Raw genomic sequence first — 22,433 nt, forward strand, 5'->3', positions numbered from 1 at the left:
GCCATGGTCAGGGACAGCAGTGCAAGGTGGGCTATAGACTGCGGGCACAGTACTGGTGGCACCCCGCCACGGCATCTGCCACCAGTGCTTAGTTGCGTGTTATATGTTGGTAAGTACACTGGTGAGAATGCATTTCTCTGGTTATTATTTTTAAAAAATAAAAATTTCATCAGTGCAGGTGAAAGATAATACTTTTATATAGTTTTTGTTTATGTTCCTTAATGCTGTTTTGAGGTGAAGAGACTATAACTTAAGTTTAACGATATTGTGGAAATATCCTAGAAAATTGATCTTTAATCTTTAAATATGTTTTCTAGAAAAATTTAATGTATAAGAAAGCAAAAAATTTATTCATATTCATTTTATGATTTCAGTGATGGTAGGATGAGAAGAAAAAAACCTAGATACATGTATTCATTCAGAATTTCATTATACTGACAAGGAGCAAAGTATTTTGAGGTTGATAATTCCATAATAATGGAGATGCTCCTGGAAGGACTTGATGAGATGGCTACACAATTCCTTATGTTCCTTTTTGTTTAGTTGGTAATTCCATTAACCACCCAAGATGACTTGGACAAGGCTGTGGAACTGCTGGATCGTAGTATTCATATGAAGAGCCTCAAAATATTACTTGTAATAAATGGAAGTGCACAGGTATGAACTGGGAATTTTTTTCAGTGAGGATTATAGGATATATGCCTGTAAGAAGACAATGTATGAAACATAGTTATATTCTATAATCATTGATATATTTTCAGTATGATTAAATTTTAACTTAAACATTGTAATTGCTATAGTTCAGTATCCTTGCTCCTCAAAACTATATAGCCAAAATTACAAATAAGTATAATATACTGTACATATGATGTTAATAGCAGCTGAGAACCTGGGAAGAATTACATTAGATTTAAAATTTCAAAGAGTAAATTTGCTAAGACCCAGACAGAGAATACTTGGGTTGTATTTGATAGGGGAAGGAGTCTGATTAAAACCCTAAAGGAGAAGAATAACATTCATCTTCCTTTTTTCTCTTTAGGCTACTAATTTAGAGCCATTGCCATCACTAGAAGATTTGGATAATACAGTATTTGGAGCAGAGAGGAAAAAAGGACTTTCTGTAGTAGGTAAGAAAGCTAGAGTCTAAATCATGAAATGGGTTATTTCTCAGCTTCATCTCCATTCTTTAATGTAGGGCAACACCTGTACATAATCCTGATAAATAGTTTATCTTTTTACTCCTTGCAGTTTATTGCAGTTAACTACATGCTAGTATCTGATGTCCCTTGAAAAGTTACTTCAAGTATTAACAGGATTAGCAGTCACCAGTTTAAATATTTCCTTTCTTTATATACATGGGGTATTTTGATTTTTAAAAAATTAAAACCTAAAAAATGTTTTAATTGTAAAAATAAAGGGAAAAAATTAAAAGTAATTCCAATATATTAAAGTTAATGGATGGACTAATAAGTTCATAGGCCTTTCTCTAAGTTTTAATTATTGCCAGGAATGCTGTCAAAATAAAGATTGCTAAGAATTTGCAGATTATGCTTTATAATTACTTTAGTAGTCATTAAAAATACACTTATAATTAAGCTTATGATAGAAAAATGGATCCTATGTGCAATTTTTTTTTTAAAGGAGGCTTATTAGAGAAACATAGGCTGGGTAGAGGTGCTCTGAACTCGCCAGTTCTGTGAATCTTCTTGAGTTTGTATAAAACATTGATATTCTACATTTTTATATGATAAAAACATTATATTGCTCAAAAAACATTGGTCTAAATGTTTTTAACAGATAGGGCAGTGAATATGGGCATTAAAGGTAGCATGAAAACATGAGAGATGGATTTAAAGAAGGAAGGTAGAAGGAGATAAAAACAGATGAACAGGGAGAAAGCGAAAGGGAATCTAAGACTGGTGATTGAAGAGGATTGTTAGTAATGAAAGAAAAGGTTAAATTGGCGTGTGAACAAACCAAAACATTTATGAATTTGTTACTCATCTTCTGTCTTGTCCCCCCAAACTATTTATGACTTGCTGCTGCGTGCGTGCATGCATGCTCAGTCATGTCTTGACTCTTCATGGCCCCATGCACTGTACCCTGCCAGGCTCCTCTGTCCACGGAATTCTCTAGGCAAGAGTATTAGGATGGGTAGTCATTCCCTTCTCCAGGGAATCTTCCTGGCCCAGGGATCACACCTGAGTCTCCTACATTGCAGACGGGTTCCTTACCATCTGAGCCATCAGAGAAGCCCATTTTACGACTGCATCCTTCCAAGTGTCTGTTTTATGTTAAATCTCACTTTGGGTTTCCAAAGTGTTAGAAATATGAGCAGCAGAGATAATATACAAGTAAAATAATAATAGTTGCTTATCTTCATTTGTATTTATTTTTATATAATTTTTGATAAAAGAATATTACAAGTATCTGAGTTCAAATTCTAGCTCTCTAATTAACCAGCAGCCAGTAACATTGTCCTCATCTTTAAATCATGGGATTATTGCAGCAGACAGTTGAGAGAACACTTTAAAGTACATTTAGCTTTTCAAACTAGAAAGCATGACGGTTATTAATCATCGATTTCTTTCTGTATTCCCTTTTCTTATCATTATAGTACCTATCATTTTAAAGCAAAAAAATGCCGGTTCACCTTAGTTGTATTAGATAGAACAAGCTAAATACATTAGTTAAATTGGCAGTTTTAATTCATTTTCATTTAAAACTGTGCTGAATGCCTCACTTTTACTCTGCTAATAAATATTCTTATTTGACTTCAGTGCCATATAAAAAGAAACGGAAATTGTAAAGTATAATATTACTAGTCTTTTCTTGGCACCTCTTTAAGCTTGAAGTGGGCTTGATAGATATGACCATTATCTTTTCCCTTTGTTTATTAAAAATTATTTCCTTTAATTATTTTCACAAAAGATAGAAGAAGAACTTCTTTGGGACAGGAGTATATGCTGGTGTGAAGGTCTTGACCTTTGAAATATCCAGTACTAAGAAAGTTTCAAAAATATAGGTTATCAAGTAAGGAGATAAAGAAATTTTCAAAGCCTTTTTTCTTCCCTGTTGTGCTTTGAGTAATGAGTATTTATCTTCTTTTGTAAATAAGAGCTTATGGAAGGAATAAAAACATTAGGGACATTGTGATCATAGTTGTTGCAAAGTCCAAATCAATTCCTGGCTCAGAGGTTTCCTAATAATTTTAGAATCAAGTGTAGAATATTATCTTTTTTTATGTGTATCTCTTGGTAATCATTTTGTTCTCTTTCTCCCTCTCTCTCCACTAACAAATGCCAACATGTGTTTAGTGACCCCTTTACATGAGGCAAGAGGCTTTTTTGCTTGAAATTTGACCAGAATGCAAATGCTCACATAACTTCCTCAAATCTCTTTTTTAATTTCAAAAAATTAGGAGGAAAGCACAGAAACTGTGTTAATAAACATAGCACAATGAGATGAGCTATTTTAGTGTCTCTAATTCTCTAAACTATGAAGAAATTTAAATTCCAGGAATGTGGCTTGCCACCAGAAGCCTAATTTTAAGTATCCAAGGATAAAATCCAGCATTCCAAATTGGAAACATTCTAATATTGGCTAAATGACTAAGAAGTAAATCTCACTTTAGATTTCTAAAGATTAAAGAGAGGCAGTGCAAAGAACATCCTGTAGACAAATGTGCACGGCGTATGTTCATTAGGAATAGTTTTGCCATCACAGCACCTTTGCAAAGGAAAGCTTTAGTCCCATGTTTACAGATGAGGAAACAGGTTCAAGGAGATTAGATAGCTTTTCCAAAGACAGAGCTGGTAAATAACTGGAACTGGAATTTAAACCGAGGTTGGACTGTGAAGTTCACATACTTTCACATGATCACATAGATCATGATGCCTTTCATAAATTACATTAAAAGGTAACATATATCAGGGTACCAGTGACCTTTGGAAATGAAGAAGCAGTGGCATTTATCTAAAAATATAAGATCCCCTGGAATGGCTGCTCACTCCAATGTCATTCCCTGGAGAATTCCTTATACAGAGGAGCCTGGCAGACTATATAATGGGGTTGCAAAGATTCAGATACGACTGAGCAACTTTCTTTTCTTTTTGTTTTTCATTGTGTTATCAACCTCATAATGCAGTTGTCAGCAGGCAGAAGAACATACTACCTAACAAGTATAAATGACTATTACATTAAGGTGGGAGTTTAGAAAAGAGTAAAAAACATTTGAAGTTTTACAGACATGAGTGCTCTGATAACTTTTAATCAAAATTGGAGATCAGTTGCTAAAATCAATCATTAAGTTCTGAGTGTATATTTAATTAAAATAAGAATTGGTCCCCTGATAGAATTTATAAAATCTATAATTTTTCTCTCTTGAGGTCCCACTAGTAGAGATAGAAGCTCCCCTCCCCCTGGATACATTCCAGATGAGTTACACCAGGTTGCCCGGAATGGGTCATTTACCAGTATCAACAGTGAAGGAGAGTTCATCCCAGAGAGCATGGACCAAGTAAGCAAAATTTGAATGTTGTTTTTCATTTCATTTAAAGGGATATTGTCAGGGGATAGTGTGGTTTGGCAGGAATATGATGGAAGGTATTTGTTTTACCTCTTGTCCAGTCCCATATCTTCCTTTTCAAGTGAGCAAAACAGGGGAAATACAGGAAAATACCCACTAATTTACATGTGTCTGTATTCATATATAAAGAAAGGTGGTATAAGGCTGATTTTCTTATGTTCATAAATGAATGAATGCATTTGTTTATAATCCTGATATTAACATTCAATTTAATAAATGTTTAACTTTGTGAAGTTGAGGTTTGTCTACTTCCTAAAACATTGAAAAAAAATTTTTTAATCTTTTTAAAAAAGATTTACTTTTTAATTTGTATCTTTGTTTTTGGCTGCACTGGGTCTGAGTTGCCACAGACTTTCTCTGGTTGCTGCTAGCAGTGGCTGTGCTTTGTTGTGATGCGTGGGCTTCCCGTTGCAGAGCACAGGCTCTAGAGCACGCCTGCTTCAGTAGTTGTGGTTCGCAGGCTCAGTAGCTTTCGGGTTTAGTAATTATAGCGCATGGGCTGAGTTGCCCTGCGGTCTATGGGATCTTCCTGGACCAGGAATCGAACTCCTGTCTTCTGCATTAGCAGGTGGATTCTTAACCACTGGACCACATGGAAGGCCTTAAAATGTTTTTTTAAAGTTTTGTAGTAGTGAAGTATTTTTATGGAGTTGCTGTTGTTCTCTTAGCATTACATTGGCTGCTTGTATTATTACAGGAGTTCACATTTTCTAATAATGTAGCAGTCATGGTGTCATTTATTTCAGTTTGGGTGGTGCTGTTGTTCAGTTTTCAGTAGACAAAATTATGTGAAGTGTTTAGCTTTTAATTATTTAGATGATAATCCAGAGCGGAAGATAATAGAAAATTCCTATGTTTCTATTAGTAAATTTTGCAGTTTTAGTCCACCTACAGGGGACAGCTACTTTTAGAACATTTAAATAGGGTGGCTGCTATTGGATATGGAGTTTATTTTTTGGGTACTGAAAGTGTTCTGCGATTTTGGTGAAAGTTATACATTCTGCTATTAAGCACTGAATTGCACTATATGCTTTAAAATGGGTGAATTTTATGATACATGAATTATAGCCCAACAAAGTTATTTTTAAAAAACAGTAACTTCGGTTATATTCATGTAGAATCAAGGTGGACTTTTTATTTTTCTAGATGCTGGACCCATTATCTTTAAGCAGCCCTGAAAATTCTGGCTCAGGAAGTTGTCCATCACTTGATAGCCCTCTGGATGGGTAATGTTGATTGTAGTTTTTGTTTTTTAATATACATGGGTAAATATGCATATGTATTAATAGCACGCTGAAGTAGCACATCAACTCTTCTGTGCTACATTCAGAGGAATGTAGTTCATACTCATGTATACTTAATGGCAAATTGATTTTTCCAGTCATCAGGCTCAGTATCTTTTTTACTTAAAATGATTTCTGATGATAATATTTTGTTTCCTTCTTGGTAAATTTACTTTTAAACCTGTGTTGGTGAAACTGCTGTCAAATGTTTCATAATAGGTTTAATTTTGGAGATTCTTTAATTTCTGTTGTTCAGAATTATTTTTATTCTGGTACCAAATTATAAGTACTGTACATTCTTGGTAATTATGTCCCAGTTTTGGTTGTCAGTTAAAATTTAAGTACTTTTTGTGAGGAATATACTTTTGTTCAGGAATATAAGCATGGTCAAGTTGCATCTGTGAATTTTTGTTACAAGTGCTCCCTCTCTCCTGGTCTCAGCAGGACTGCTTTCACTTGTAGCGTGCAAAGTCAGTACCTATTTACTCTCCTCTGAGACTGCTTTTGAAAGTAACTTCTGAAAATGCAACTACTATTGTATGGAAATATACATTTAATTTTCTATTATTCATGTATATGAAACCATTGTCTGTGCCCATGTCTGTCTCAAGATAGATACTTAAAACATTTAAGGAATTCAGGGGAATGAATAGTGATGTGAAAGCTACATATTGAGTACTTAGTATTTGAAAGACAGTGTCCTGAGATAGATAAGTATAAAATTGCTGAGTTAGTATTATCTCCTTGTTATAAATGTGGAAATCATTTCAGAAAGATGATTTGCCAGGGTTGCAATAACTAGTTTAAGTGGCAGAGCTAGGATTGAAACACAGGTTTTTCCATGTATCTATAATGCCAAAATGTATCTTTCTTAACCACTGTACTCTGTAGGTCAGTTTTAAAAACCAGGCTTTTTGTGTGCATGTATCAAATAAGTGTTTGAAAAAAGTTTCCTTTTTTCAGTTAATGTTTCAGAGAGAGTGCTGTATCTGTGTTTGTATGTATTATATATATATAAAATATGTATATTTGTGTGTATATATTTCAAATACCTATATATCTACACATACATATAGATACTGATATTGCATAAAGATTTTTTAAAAATATCTTAAATACTTTCTCTTAAAATAATGACACTTTTTCTACTTTTTAGAGAGAGCTATCCAAAATCACGAATGCCTAGGGCACAGAGCTACCCAGATAATCATCAGGAATTTTCAGGTTAGACTGTTCACATTCTAAATGTTTAAATATTTATGTCATTGAATAATATTTTGGCTGGGTGGGAGAGAGAAATTTTTTTAAAAATCCAAAAATGTGTAAATGTGTTTTTCATGATTAGAAATATTTGATTTTTTAAATATATAACTTTCTTATGTATCTTAATAGACTATGATAACCCTATCTTTGAAAAATTTGGAAAAGGAGGAACTTATCCAAGAAGGTATCATATTTCTTATCACCATCAAGACTATAATGATGGTAAGTTTATTAGGTCAACAACAGTTGTTAAAAATCTCGCAGACAAAAATAAGTTTGTTCCTGTATGACTTAGTTTTCTACTTAAAACTTTTTAAAAAGACTTTGGATCATAACTACAATAGCATTTTAGCTTTATGCCAGCTTACCTCTGAGACATGTCTTTCCTTAGAAAAAAAAGAAGTAGTTAAAAATGGTACTAATTAAAATTACTCCTTTAGTGATGAAATGCATACTGTATTCTTTTTTTTTTTTTGGTATTGTCCTTTTAAGGAGAAAAAGTACTTCCTATTAACTTTACACTTTTTGTTTATATTTTAAATCATTACTGAAAATGAAAATAAATTATTTTTCTCCTTTTTCTACAAAGTGAGAGAGTTCTGTCTGTGCTTTTATGAATGTGTGAGCACACAAGTTATTTGAACTTATATTCAGACTCTGTTTCTTTTTTCCCCATTTTTCATTTCTACTTATACCTTTTTTTTTTTTTCGTGATTCAGTGTTAGCTGGGGTAGTTCCTTGAACTCTTAAAAATACTGTTCTTAAGTTTAAAACGTAAAATCAAATAATCATTGCTGTTTTAGCTTCTTATCCTAGTCACAGAACAAATTCTGTTCCTTATGCTACAAATTTTAAATACTTGAATTACGATATATTATTACAAGTTGCAAGGTAATTCTGTTTTCATTTTGTAGGTCGTAAAACTTTTCCAAGAGCTAGAAGGACCCAGGGGACCAGCTTCCGATCTCCTGTGAGTTTCAGTCCTACTGACCACTCCTTAAGCACCAGTAGTGGAAGCAGTATCTTTACCCCGGAGTACGATGAGAGTCGAATAAGAAGAAGGGGAAGTGACATAGACAATCCTACTTTGACTGTAATGGACATTAGCCCACCCAGCCGCTGTGAGTAATAGAAATTGGCATAGTGAAATGTGTGGCAGAACCTGTGCAGAATTTTATAGTATTAATAGGAGCAAATATAACGAAGCCAGTCCTCAGGGTGTAAGCAGGTTTTCAAAAGAGGTAAAAATGATATTTCTAATGTGTTTATAATGTTGGGTAAAAGCATGGTATTACTGCTAATTACTTTAAATGATTTACTATCTTTTGCTTTTTTTGGGAAAATTGTTACCAGTTACTCATTCGTTCATTCCACATATTCTTATTGAATGCTTAGTTCTGAGAAATTTCAAATATGACCTCCAAGATGTAATCTAATGGGGAGAATGATGTGTGGAGAAATAATTATAGTATAGTGTCTAATCAAGACCTTTAATGTGAGGAGGAATTCACTAGTTAAATAGGTGACATATACAGGAGGCCATGACATATTTTGGGCTTCCCTGGTAGCTCAGCTGGTAAAGAATCCTCCTGCAATGCAGGAGACCCTGGTTCAATTCCTGGGTTAGGGAGATCCCCTGGAGAAGGGATAGGCTACCTTCTTCAGTATTCTTGGGCTTCCATGGTGGCTCAGATGGTAAAGAATCCACCTGCAATGTGGGAGACCTGGGTTCGATCCCTGGGTTGGGAAGATCCCCTGGAGGAGGGCAACCCACTGGAGTATTCTTGCCTGGAGAATCCCCATGGACAGAGGAGCCCGGCGGGCTACGGTCCATGGGGTCTCAAAGAGCTGGACATGACTGAGTGACTGTGCACACATGACATATTCTGAAAATGAGAAATAGTTCTTTTTTGGCTGAGGTGGAGGATATCTTACTTGAAGCAGCAGAAATAGAACTAGAATGGTAACTAAGGCCAGATTGTGGAGTATGTGACCTTTATCTTGTAAGCAATATATAAAAGATTCATGCTCAAGGGTATTTTTTGCAACAATATTTGTATACTCTGAATTCCTTGCTTTTGTGCTCGTGTTGTCGTATTTTACTTTTACACCTGCAACTTCCATTACATTGCTGCTATTTTTGGCTTAGGCAACTATATTTTAAAGTAATTAAAATAAGAGATGAATGTCTTTTATATATACCTCCAGCTTATTTCTATAGATCTTTATTTATGTTGATCCAGGATTCTGTTAGGTATCATATCCCTTTTGCCTGAAGAATTGTTTTTAACCTTTATTCTAATATGAGTCTACTGGTAACAAATTCTTTCAGCTTTTGTTTGAAAAACTTTTATTTCTTTATTTTTGAAAGATACATATATTTTTCAGGGTATAGAATTCTGGACATTTTAATTTTTTTCTTTCAGCACTTTAAAACTGTTTCTCCATTGTCTTCTGGCTTATATCCTTGCTGAGAAGTCTGCTGTATTTCTTACCTTTGTTCCCTTGTATGTAATGTGCTTTTTTTCTCCCACTGGCTGCTTTAAAGATTTCCTCTTATTAGAATGAGAGTGATGGTCTTCCAGCTTTCTGCACTGTAGGCAGATGGAAAAACTTATTACAAATATTACTGCAATAAAGATTAGAAATAGCACATCTTACATAATCAGTGGCATTTTAAATTGTGTGAAAGATGCTATTATATTTATAATCAGGTAAAAAAAAGCCTCATTGGAAAAAATTAGTCCTAGGAATCTGAACCATGTTTGGATTTAGAATTCTTACAGTTTTCAAAGATGATGATCATTATGAATTTGGATGAACATGATTTTCTCTTAATATCCAAGCATATTCAATTAAAGATATCACCAATGCAATAGTCCTTAACCATTGTGTGCCATTGGGCTACTCCCATTTTAAGAAAATGTTCTTTTTTAGCACCTCGTGCTCCAACCAACTGGAGATTGGGCAAATTACTTGGCCAGGGAGCCTTTGGCAGGGTCTACCTCTGTTACGATGTTGATACAGGAAGAGAATTGGCTGTTAAACAAGTTCAGTTTGACCCAGATAGTCCTGAGACCAGCAAGGTAAGAATCATTGAACAAGCAACTTTGTCACATTATAAGAACCATTTTTACTAAAATAAATATAACACACCATAGAATTTTTTGTTTTTCCTCAATGCAAATTATTTGAAAAAAATAGATAATGGATATGTTTACTTGCTGTGTACTCTGGATTTTCTGTTTTAGTACTCAGTTGTATTCTTAATCTGATTTAGTGTTGGTTTAGCATACCATCAAGGACTGTTACAGAATTATTGCCTAGAGACTTTAAAATGTTTATTCTTTGGGAAGTGGAAATTTCAGAATGAAATCACCTTGATGGTCTATGATGTTTGCATTTTTTTTGCTTTTACTAGCAATGCTATAAAGACTTAACAATGAGTTCTGTCTTTCAGGAAGTAAATGCACTTGAGTGTGAAATTCAGTTGTTGAAAAACTTGCTGCATGAGCGAATTGTTCAGTATTATGGCTGTTTGAGGGATCCCCAAGAAAAAACACTTTCCATATTTATGGAATATATGCCAGGGGTAAGTTAGTACATCCTTTGAAATTAGAGATACTCTGTTTAAAGTCTTAGTTGAGGATAAAGAAAAACAACAACTTTGATTATAAAATGTTATGGACATTTTGGAAGAGTTTAAATTTAATATAATTTTATTTTTCTGTCTTCTTCACTTATCTTTGTATTTTTTCTTAAATACTAAAGTATGCTAAAATAGGTTATAAACATCAGAGCAGTCTATACTCAGATTTCCCTAAGTGCACTAAAAATAACACACAAGTGGTTTATCCAAACCAGGATTCAGCCCAGGACCACACCTTACATTTTGCTACTATGTCTCTTACCCCTCTTTTAACATAAAACAATTTTTAGGTGACATAGATTTGACAAAGAGACCAAGCTAGTTGTTCTGTTGACAGTCTCATCTCATAGACTTCTCTGATCACATCCTCATGGTAGTATTTAGTTTGTTCCTTTGTCTGCATATTTCCTATAAACTCCAACTTAGATCTAAAATCTAAATTATATTCAAATTCAGCTTTTACCAGCATGCATCCCAGATGATGCTGTGCATCCCATTAGAAGACACACAGTTTCTGGTGGTTCTGATAGTGATGTTAAGATTGACGGCTTAATTAGGGTGATTGACATCCTGTTTTCTCCATTGTAAAGTTTTTTTTTTCTGAAGACCAGAAAGTAATCTGAGCGGTAGCAGTGGCACATGGGAATATCCAGTTCCTTTTCAATCATCTACCTAAATGTTTTTAACACAGATTAATAAGAATTGCCTGAGTCATTCATTTCATTAGGAGGTGAAAATGTGATTTGCAAAAAACTCTTTCATTCCTTCTACATTATTTTTAGTATATGTAGAGTACATTCTAATACTAATGATTTTCAACATGGTGGTATATTTACTCACTTAAAAATACATTCATTCTCATAATAGGTGATATGTGTTAGAAAAAGATTTGTGGATCTTTAAGGAAAGAGCTTATTAGAATTGTATGTAAAATAAAATATACATATTGCAGCTTAATCTTATGGATCAACAAAACCGTGGACCAGTATCTGATAGTACAGTTGTCCCTTGGTATCCCCGGGGGATAGTCAGGCCCTCCCACAGATATCAGAATCCAAATATGCTCATGTCCCTTATCTAAGGGTATAGTATTTGCGTATAACCTGCATACATCCTTCCATATACATTGTCATCTCTAAATTACTTATACTACCTAGTACACTGTAAAATGCTACATAAATAGTTGCCAGTGCAGCAAATTCAAGTTTTGCTTTATGGAACTTTCTGGAAATTTTTTTTCCAAATATTTTCAATGAGTAGTTGGTTGAATCTGGAGATGTGGAGTCCAAGAATATAGAGAACTGATTGTAATGGTTTTAACCATCCTCAGTCTTACAAGAGCAACAGTAAACTTTGATTTTTATCTTCATGAATAATTGTTTATAGTGACATCATTGTTATTCATCATTGCTGCTGTTTTATTTTCAAAGATTTATCTTGGCAGTGTAAAAATTGTTCTTTAAAATTCGGTCTACAGAAATAATTCAAAAGAAGACGAAAGTTGTGTACCTTTGTTTTAGTACTGTCTGTAATGGCAAAAGTGGAAATATCAGTTCACTCAGTGGGAGTAAATTATGATGACATTGTCCAAGAGAATATATATTTAAAATTGTGAAAACCAAGTAACAAAGTTGGAGGAAGTAGGAAGTACTTTGAGAACGAAAAAGAATATAAAATGCTTTTTAATATTGGTAATGGTATTTTAAAAGTATCTGTATTTGAAAAATAACAGAAGAAACTAAAAAATGAAAATGTAATATGTTGGTGTTGTGATTGATTTTTCTTTTATTCAGATTTCCATTACTGTTTGTGCAGTAAAGATGTAAATTAAATACCTATGAATAAATGTGACTAGAGATGGAGATTATTGAATATAAAGTTAATTAAATTGGTTTGTTGGCTAGAACCAATTTATGTCACAAATAGAGATGTAAGTCATCTTTATATATTTAGCAATCTTAAGACTAAACTAGGACTATTCAGGAAAAGGTATTAGATCATATTTCTGATTAGATTTTGTAAAGATAGCTATCTTTTCAAAGTATAGGTTATCAGTCCTTGAATTTGAAAAGCATGTTACTAGATTAATTACAGTTCTCGTATGATAAACCCATGGCATATATGGACTGGACATAAGTGTTCCTAGACTTTGCTGAATCTCCAGGTCTGTGAATTCTGTATAATTTCCATCAGTAGATTTGGTATAATGGGCCCCTTTATGCCCTAGATTCAAGCTTTGCCAGAAACATCATTCTTCAATTTTCCCAAAAATAGCATTTCATTTTTTAGTTAATCTAGAACTATTTTCATATTAGAACTGTAAGTTTCTTTTATCTCCAGTGCCTGGATTAGCAGTTGACTTCTGTTACTCTTACTTACACACACAGTTTATCTGGCACAGTGCTTTCCAGCCCACTCCAGTTGTTCACACCAAAGAAGGTAACATTTTCATGTTACATAGCAGTATACACACTACATTGAGAGAGCTGTTAGCACCATGGGCCACTGGCCTAGCTGCCTGAGGACCCAGAGGATGCAAAAGTCTGGCAGTCATTTGCAGCCTACAGGTATCTGGGGGCTTATGATTTGGAAAGCTCAGTTCTAGCTCTGTTATTTTGTGCATTACTACAAGAGAGACATAGTAAGTTGACTGAACAAAAAGCCACATTGAGTTATAGGTATGCCTGGTTGCCTAGCTTGAGTCACTGTCTAAGGCTTTCAATACATGTCTGCAAGTCAGGGTTAGCAGGACTGCATCTTGCTGTCCCTTCAGGGATTGCTCAGAATAGTGGAAACAGCATATGGCTAAGTCTGCAAAATCCAAGGATCTATTTTTATATGACAGAGTATACAGTTTACAAGAATTGAAAGAAAGACAGGAACATTTGGATATATTTTTTCTTTAAAGGAAAAGATTTTGTCCCTCAGGAAGCATTTTATTTCTATCTTTTAAAGTGGTGATTGTCAAATTTGCACGTTGGAATTATCAGAGAAGCTTTTTCAAAATTCAGATGCCCATGTCTTACCTCAGATTGATTCTCTGTTCTCAGAAATAGCACCTGCCTAAAAAGACTTCAAAAAATTAGAAATCCCTTTTTAATATACTTTTCTCATGTTTTGAGCTAAAATGGTGAGTATATAAAAGAAAAACTTTAAAATCTTATATGTGTTCTGATCTTCTAATCATACCCATTCTTTCTCCTGAGAAGTAATTTTTCAGATATCAATAAAACAGTGTTTTAAAAACAAAGTAAGAACAAAATAAATAAATTTAAAGTAGGACATACATAGAAGAGCAAGTAGGAAAATAAAAAAAATGTATTCAGGGCAAAAACAAGCAAGACAAAGGTACTGGAGAATTTTAAAAATTGTAATTAGCAAGAGAACAGGAGATAGAACCAGTGCAGTCACAGAAACAAGGATATCAGTCAAAAATAATTTAAAGGCTTTCTTCAGCTATGCCATATACTCTTTCACAGTTCTAGTCCAGAAATACAGTAGAGTTTTGTGTTAAATTAATGGCATATAATGTCCTTTCTAAGAATTCCTGTGTTCTCCAATTAGAGCCTTCTAGTCATTGATTAGAATTCTCTAAATTAAAACATCTAGTTTTAAATAAGTAAGTCATGGGATGTAATATACAGCATAAGGAATATAGTCAAATAATACTGTAATGACTTTGTACCGAGGTAGATGGTTACCAGGAATGATCACAGTGGTGATCATTTTGTAATGTATTTAAATGTTGAGTCATTATGTTACATACCTGAAACTAACATGACATTGTATGTCAACTAAGCTTCAAGTAAATAAAATAAAGAGCACTTCATTCAGTCAATAAGAATAATAGATAAATATAGGTACACAGATCTTAAAAATATTTACCAGTGCTTTTCCTTTCCAACCATACTCTAGTTTTCTTTTGTTTTCTCTTTTCCTAGGGCTCCATTAAGGACCAATTAAAAGCATATGGAGCTCTTACTGAGAATGTGACCCGGAAATACACCCGTCAGATTCTTGAGGGAGTTCATTATTTGCACAGTAATATGATTGTTCATAGAGATATAAAAGGTAAGTAGTGAGGTGTTTTTTAAGTACTCAGTTGTTTTGTTTTGTTTTTTTTTAATGAAAATGTGCTATGGTTAAGAAATTTAACATTTAAATTAATTCATCTGCCTCTACAATGCCATAGGAAAACAATTCCAGCTAGTCCTGTTGTTCAGGTTTCCAAAAGGGAAGCTGTCCTGTGGAGGTTCACAGAATCAGTAAAGTTCAATTGAACATAAGAATGAGACATATTTTCATACACAGCACACAGGCTTAGAACATAGTGGTTAGGAATAGGGGGTCTTGGGGTAAGGAGAGAGTGGGACAAATTGAGAAAGGAGCATTGAAACATACACATTACCAGGTGTCAAACAGACAGCCGGTGGGGAGCTGCAGTGTAACACAGTGGTCACAGCCTGGAGCTCTGTGACGACATAGAGGGCTATGGGAGACACGTTCAACGGGGAAGGGGTATATGTATAGTTATGGCTGACTTACGTTGTATGGCAGAGACAACACAGATTATAAAACATCCTCCAATTAAAAATAAGAAAAAAAGGGGGGGCTCAGATTTGACCCAGTTCGCATTTAGGCTTTATCCATCATCACATGTGTAATCTTGGACAAGACACTTAGTCTTTCTATGCCTCGGCTCCTCAGTTTTTAAACGTTAATTTGGCTGATCTGGATCTTCGTTGCTGCACTTGAACTTTCTCTAGTTGTGGCAAGCAGGGGCTGCTCTTAGTTGAGGTGCATGGGCTTCTCATTGTGGTGGCTTCTCTTGTTTTGGAGCACGGGTTCTAGGTACACAGGCTCAGCAGTTGTGGCACATGGGCTTAGTTGCTGAGGCGTGTGGAATCTTCCCTGATTGGGGATTAAACCCGTGTCCCCTCAGTTGGCAGGTGAATTTTTATCCAGTGTACCACCAGGGAAATCCTCAGCTCCTTATTTTTAAGGAGGGTGATAATAGTGTACAGATCACAGAGTTCTTATAAGGATTAAATGAGTTAATGTGTATAGCATCCTTAAAATCATGCCTGGTATCTAGAAAGCACTCAAAGTTAGTTACAATGATGATGTATGTTGAGATTGTATTTAAAGCTGTGGGAAATGGACCTCATTACTGAAGAGAATAAGAGAGCCTAAGACTGAGCTTTGATAAGCAAGTTGTTAAAGTTTTTCATCAGTCTTTCTGGGGGCTCTTACGAGCTACCAGGAAGTTACTTCTTTCCTGTGGTGTGTCACACCCCAAATATGGCCATAGTCAGACTAAGGAGAATATTCCTAACCAGTGTTGGTCATGGAGTAGAGTCTGCTGTAGCATGCTGGAGCTCGGTCACATGTACAGAATGGACCTGCCTAGTGACTCTTAGAGGATGGCAATGTGACTCATGATCTGAAAGAATTAGGAGCCTGTTGTTCACCTCAAAATTTTCCCTGCTTAGGCAGACCTCAAATATCAAGTTCAAAACCTGAAAGCCAAGAACTGCATAAGGTGGTGACCATTTTATAATGTATAGAAGTATTGAATCACAGTGTTGTATGCTGTGGAACTAACATAGTGTTGTAGGTCAAGTATACTTCAGTTAAGTATATGCCCTAAACTTTGTAGGGAAATGATTTGTGAGTTATTCTGTTAGTAATAATCTCTATTCAAGCCAGTTTCTCTTTAACCTTCATAATAAGATAAGGCAAAGGAACCGAGGGGAGCTACCTGCTCAAGTGGATCCTCTTCTGACCTTGCCAGTAACATGAGGAAGTTGGAAGAAAGCTGATTTAAAAACATTATAAGGGGCTGTTCTGCTGTGCATGACATGAGACAGACGGTCGCTGTGGGTGTCATCAAAGCAGTGGACAAGAAGGCTGCTGGAGCTGGCAAGGTTGCCAGGTCTGCCCAGAAAGCTCAGAAGGCTAAATGAATATTATCCCCAGTACCTTCCACCCCAGTTTTAATCAGTGGTGGAAGAAAGGTCTCAGAATTGTTTGTCTCAGTTGGCCATTTAAGTAATAGTCAAAGACTGGTTAATGATAACAGTGCATTGTAAAACCTGCCGAAGGAAAGGAGAATGTTTTTGTGGATCATATGTTTTGTGTGTGGCAGTTTATTAGTTTTAAAAATCAGTACTTTTTAATGAAAACAACTTGACCAAAAATCTGTCACAGAATTTGAGACCACTTAAAAAAAAGCTTAAAGAGAAAAACACAAAGACAGAAAAACATTATAGGGTGAATATATTGATAAGAAAAATGTAAGATATAAAATTGAATATGCAGTATGATCTCGTTTATAAAATTAAAGTATGATGTAGAACAATTTTCACATGATTAATGGTGGTTATTTTCAAGTAGCAGGATGAGTAGTAATTGTTTATTTCCTTCATATTTTTTTACTTTTTATGTATTTTCTAAACTTTTATAATGAACTTTTTTTTTTAATTAAAGAGAAACCTTTTATTATTTATTTATTTATTTATTTTTGGCTGCTCTTGGTCTCCGTTGCTTTGTGTGGGCCTTCTCTAGTTGGCAGTGAGTAGAGGCCACTCTTCGCTGTGGTGTTGAGGGTTTCTCACTGCTGTGGCTTCTCCTGTTGCGGGGAACGAGCTCCAGGCACTCAGGCTTCAGGAGTTGCAGCACGCGGGCTCAGTAGTTGTGCACGGGGCTTAGTTGCTCTGCTACATATGAAATCTTCCCAGGCCAGGGATCCAACCCGTGTCCCCTACATTGGCGGGAAAATTGTTACTCACTGCACCCCCAGGGAAGTCCCAGAAGGAGCAGTGTTTAAATGGCAAGGGAAAAAGAAAGCTAGTTGCTTACTTTTAAGTTTATACTCATGAGTTCATAATGAAAAGTAGGGAACCAGCTCATTATTTCGTAATAGGGTTTCTTTATTTGACCTTTCTTTTATGAACTATACTGCTGCTGCTGCTGCTGCTGAGATGCTTCAGTTGTGTCTGACTCTGTGCGACCCTGTAGACGGCAGCCCACCAGGCTCCTCTGTCCCTGGGGTTCTCCAGGCAAGAACACTGGAGTGGGTTAAAAGTGAAAGTGAAGTCACTCAGTCCTGACAACTCTTAGCGACCCCATGGACTGCAGCCTACCAGGCTCCTCTGTCCATGGGATTTTCCAGGGAAGAGTACTGGAGTGGGGTGCCATTGCCTTCTCTACTGAGGACTAAATAGAGGATGACCTTTATAAAAATATTTTGGCTAACACAGAGGGAATGATAGAATAGTACCATTTTACAACTACTAATGGGATTAATAGATATATGCACTAAACATTAATGGTTGCTAACATCACCTCACAGAGACAGTCTGTCATTGCATACTTCCTATTTGTAGACTATATCTACAAAGCAGTTTCCTACCCACCCACCCCCCAAATTCTTTTTGAACCTGAGTCTGATCAAGCCTCTAGATTCAGCTACCAAATTGGAAAATTATGGAACATTTATAGAGAACAGATCAGCATGTTAAATGACTCCTTAGGATGGGCTCGGCAGAACCTAGACCATAAGAAAGCTGTAGGCAGACAACTTAGATTCTTCATAAACTGCATAGAAAAAAAAAGATTGGAAGGAACTTTAGGAAAGACCTAAAAGATGTATCAGTGATTCTCAACATAAGGTCCTTGTTTGGATTTGGATTTTTTTTGAAAAAAAAAAAAAAACTTAAAACCCCACTGACTATATATTTAATAATGTCAAGGAATTATTATCTGTGGTCTTATGTGTGATAAGAGTCCTTGTCTTTTAAAGATGTGTACTGAACTGTTTATTGATCATGATGTCTTTAATTCAATTCAGATAATATGAGGGGAAGGAGTGGCTAGTAGTGTGGTTCGAAGAGGTTGCCCAGATGATTGCTGGGATTGGGTGAGAGGGCCGTGCAGTGTTCTGTCTGCTTTTGTGTGTCTTTGAAAAGTCTCCTTAACAGTTTACTTTTAACGTATCCAAAGTAAGGTTTTAAAAAGTTAGGTAACTATATTGGGAACCTGGTATGTACATTTTCTCCTCAGCCCTTTGTATGGATGAGCATTGATTCAGCATTGGTGATGACTCCCCAGTGATAGCTCTCCTTGTCTACCTGCCTGGGACTGTTTCTGCCCAGGTGGTAACCATTAAAAACTGGCTTGTTGGTTGTCCTTCCCCAGCTTAAATATTTTAGACACAGTGGTGTGGGTTTTTTTGACAGAGTCCTTCTTTAAGTATTGGACAGCAAGAGGTGTCAAAAAGGCAGTGCTGTTTTAGAGAATCATTGGTACCAAGGCATACTTTGGCTTATGCATGCAGAGAATGAATCCTTGACTCTCCCCTCAAGACAGGCCTTAATTGACTAGACTGGGAAATTTGCTGGAGAACAGAAGACAGGGCCAGAAGTTCATGGTAGGGATGGACAATTTGCATTCTCTCCAGTCTATAATATACGTTTTTCTCCACTATTCACATTCCTTCTAAAAGGCTGTTTTTAAAAAAGAAAAAGAAGGTAGGAATCTTTTTTTTAATCTAAAATATGCTGAAGGTTAGGAAGATTTTAGGTAAAGTTTAGAAACTAAAATTAGATAAGTCGATAAAATACTTGTTTAAAAACAGCAACTTAGCTGGAACAACATGAGCAAAAAAAATAATAAAGTCATCGGTTTATAATCAAAGTGCAAAATAAATATCCGTGTATTCATACTGGTAGAAATGGATGGTTGAATAAGTAGGAAAAAAGAGACAAATCTCCTATGCAGAATAATTCCAAATAATATATGTAACTACTTAAAAAATGGTAGTTTTTTAGAAATAATTTATATATGAAGAAACTAGATTTATAATCCTAGAAAAAAGGTTGAGTTTAAAGAATGGTAAAGGGGAAAATAGAGAATAAAAATAAATGAACCTAGCTCCTAGATTGCTGGTTTCTGATACCATTCTCCACTAGAAGGAACTAGTGTCCCTTGGAGAAATGGCTGACTGTAGAGCCGGTGCAGGAGGTGCAGAGTGAGCATGGGGCATCTTCTGGTTCCAGAATGTAAGGCAGTGCTGACACAAACAGTCCAGAAATCCAAACAAGTGAGAACACGATGACTGAATTATGGCAGTGGGACACAGGCGTCAACAGAGAGGACTCCCAATGGACAAAGCTGTAAACAACATGAGCAAAAACAAAACAAAAATAATAATAAAGTCATTGTTTATAACCCAAAGTACAAAATAAATATCCACATATTCAGATTGGTAGAAATGGATGGTCAAATAAATAGGAAAGAAGAGACAAATCTCCCATGCAGAATAATTCCAAATAATATATGTAACTACTAAGCCTAGAGCATAATTTCTCACTCACTTATACGTAGTGAACTTCTTCCAGAGAGCTGAGTATGGAAAGGGGGAAAGAGTAACTTTACACTGGAGGACTCTGTAAACACTTTCTCAGCTAAGCAGTCGTGGTCAGTTTATAATAAATAAAGTTAGAAGTTTGTTATAGAAGCAAATGAAATTTTAAAACAGAAACCTTGAAGCTTGCTTAGATTAGATTTAAAATGTACTATATAGAAGTTGAGGAGAAATTTTGATTCTGGAGGTTCCTGAGGAGAGGCTAGGTTCACAGGGAAGTAATCTTGTAGACATGGGCTTCTTGCTTTATAACAGAGAGGCTGGGGCCAAGAGCCTGCTATTGCTTTCATCATCCTTCCCTGAACTTCCCGTTCCTTTTTTTTGAACTTCCCATTCTTAGTCCTTTTCCCCTTTCACTTCTTTTTCATCCTCACCTCCCACTTGCACCAGCCCTTTTCAGTGGGGGAACCTTTTCTTAGGTCTTGAAGCACACACAGTGACACTAAATTTTCATTGTTCCATGTAAGAAATCTTTAATACACACTGACCTTACACCTAGCATTATGCTAGGTACTATTCAGAGGTGCAAAGCAGCCTGATTTTGGAGACAGATTGAAGAGTCTAAGTAATTTTTTGCCATTTTCTTTTACGTTATATTCCAGATTACCAATAAAAATAATGAAATGAGGATATTTCTTGTTTTAGGCGCAAATATTCTGCGAGATTCAACAGGCAACGTCAAACTAGGAGATTTTGGGGCCAGCAAACGGCTTCAAACCATCTGTCTTTCAGGGACGGGAATGAAGTCTGTGACAGGCACACCGTATTGGATGAGCCCTGAAGTGATTAGTGGAGAAGGCTATGGCAGAAAAGCAGATATCTGGTAGGTTTTGACGCGGGATTTGCCTGAAAACACATACCTTATTAACATATTTCCACTCAGGATGGAAATTATTGAAATGAACTTAAATTCTTTTTTGTATTTTTGAAATAAAATGTCAGGATTACAAGGATTGATATCATTTTAATTATGCCCTTTGAGGCTTAATAACTGACCAAATAAATAAAGCTTTCGAACCATTTTTTCATTCTTTGAGAAGAATTTCATCTTAAGAAAATTTCAGCATTAGAAAGCTGTCTTCATTTTATTTCCCGGATGAACTTCTAAAGTAATTAATGTTTATTGCTAGTCTTACAAGTCATTTAACCTTTAATTGCTTAATAATTTTAAGTTAGAACATAAAACGGCCATTTCCTACTTCCCACTGAGAAAAGTGGTTTTTTCCCTTCGGTGTTTATTGGTATTTGTTGAAGTGGCAAAGAGAAGGTTTCTCTCTGTGACCAGTGCAGAGCTAGGAAGTGAGGGAGGGGAGTCTCTGTTCCTCCTCTTGCCGTTCAATAAAGGTCACTCTGGTTCCTCCTTAACCAAGTTCTCACTGCCTGCCAGCTCCTGAGCCTGAGATTGGGCACCCTGAGAGGTCAGCAGTTCTCTAAACCCTTTCTATTGTGCAGCTTGGGAGTCTCTCCTGCCTGCTTCTCAGCCCCAGCTACTTATATGAGCTCTTTTGAGTAAAGTTGTTAATAGGTATTCGTTTTAGGCACCTAAAGACAAAGAATTTCTAATGTTTCTATTCTTTGTGAGATAAAGACAAAAAAAACACTTATATTCAGTGGCAGGCTAGAGAATTATATGGAGCAAAACTTATGAATAATATTCTGTGCCTAACAAATTTGAGAGCTTAAATTGTAGTTTGTTTTCATTGATTTTTATGTTTAAAGTACAGGTTTGGGTTTTTGTTTTTAGCTCAAACATAAGCTGCTTATTTTTTTAACAAGATAATAACACAGTAATTTAGTTGTAACAAAGCCATCAACAGAGCCATATAGAAACAAAACTAAATGTATTGCTTTAAATTGATGATCTCCTTTAAATAGGAAAAATTTAACCTGTTAGTCTAGTGGTTCTCAAACATATCCACACATTTGAGAAATGGAGGGAAGAAGGAGGAATAAAGTTAACTATACCCAGAGCTCATCTCAGAACTATTATATGTGAGTATCTCAAGAGTGGGGCCCAGGCAAAGATTTCTGAAATGTTGTCAGGTTTGAGAAGTACAAGTCTAAAGTAATAAGCAATAAAAATTATGCCTTAAAAGCAATTCAAAAACACAAAGTTAAAAAAAGAAATATGGTAAATTTCTTTTCTCTTACCCTAGCAAAAGGAGGAGGAAAGCACCAATTCATTTCTCATTATTTTTTATCCGTGTTTGATTGCCCAGAGTG

The 22,433-nt window shown here is 35.4% G+C and overlaps 1 protein-coding gene across 3 annotated transcripts in view; it reads left to right on the forward strand.

The window, feature by feature from the left end:
* Positions 1 to 22,433, forward strand: part of MAP3K2 (mitogen-activated protein kinase kinase kinase 2) — a 97,778-nt gene that overhangs the window by 59,832 nt on the left and 15,513 nt on the right. For all 3 annotated transcript variants that reach the window (XM_059877694.1, XM_059877692.1, XM_002685232.7), the window contains exons 6-16: positions 544 to 657; positions 1,040 to 1,127; positions 4,389 to 4,519; positions 5,735 to 5,814; positions 7,028 to 7,095; positions 7,264 to 7,356; positions 8,049 to 8,255; positions 10,072 to 10,220; positions 10,595 to 10,726; positions 14,725 to 14,854; positions 20,856 to 21,033. In XM_059877694.1, coding sequence (XP_059733677.1) covers positions 544 to 657; positions 1,040 to 1,127; positions 4,389 to 4,519; positions 5,735 to 5,814; positions 7,028 to 7,095; positions 7,264 to 7,356; positions 8,049 to 8,255; positions 10,072 to 10,220; positions 10,595 to 10,726; positions 14,725 to 14,854; positions 20,856 to 21,033 — 1,370 coding nt within the window. The remainder of the gene's footprint in view (positions 1 to 543; positions 658 to 1,039; positions 1,128 to 4,388; positions 4,520 to 5,734; positions 5,815 to 7,027; positions 7,096 to 7,263; positions 7,357 to 8,048; positions 8,256 to 10,071; positions 10,221 to 10,594; positions 10,727 to 14,724; positions 14,855 to 20,855; positions 21,034 to 22,433) is intronic.

Source organism: Bos taurus, chromosome 2 (genome assembly GCF_002263795.3).
Source record: "Bos taurus isolate L1 Dominette 01449 registration number 42190680 breed Hereford chromosome 2, ARS-UCD2.0, whole genome shotgun sequence".
NCBI lineage: Eukaryota > Metazoa > Chordata > Mammalia > Artiodactyla > Bovidae > Bos > Bos taurus.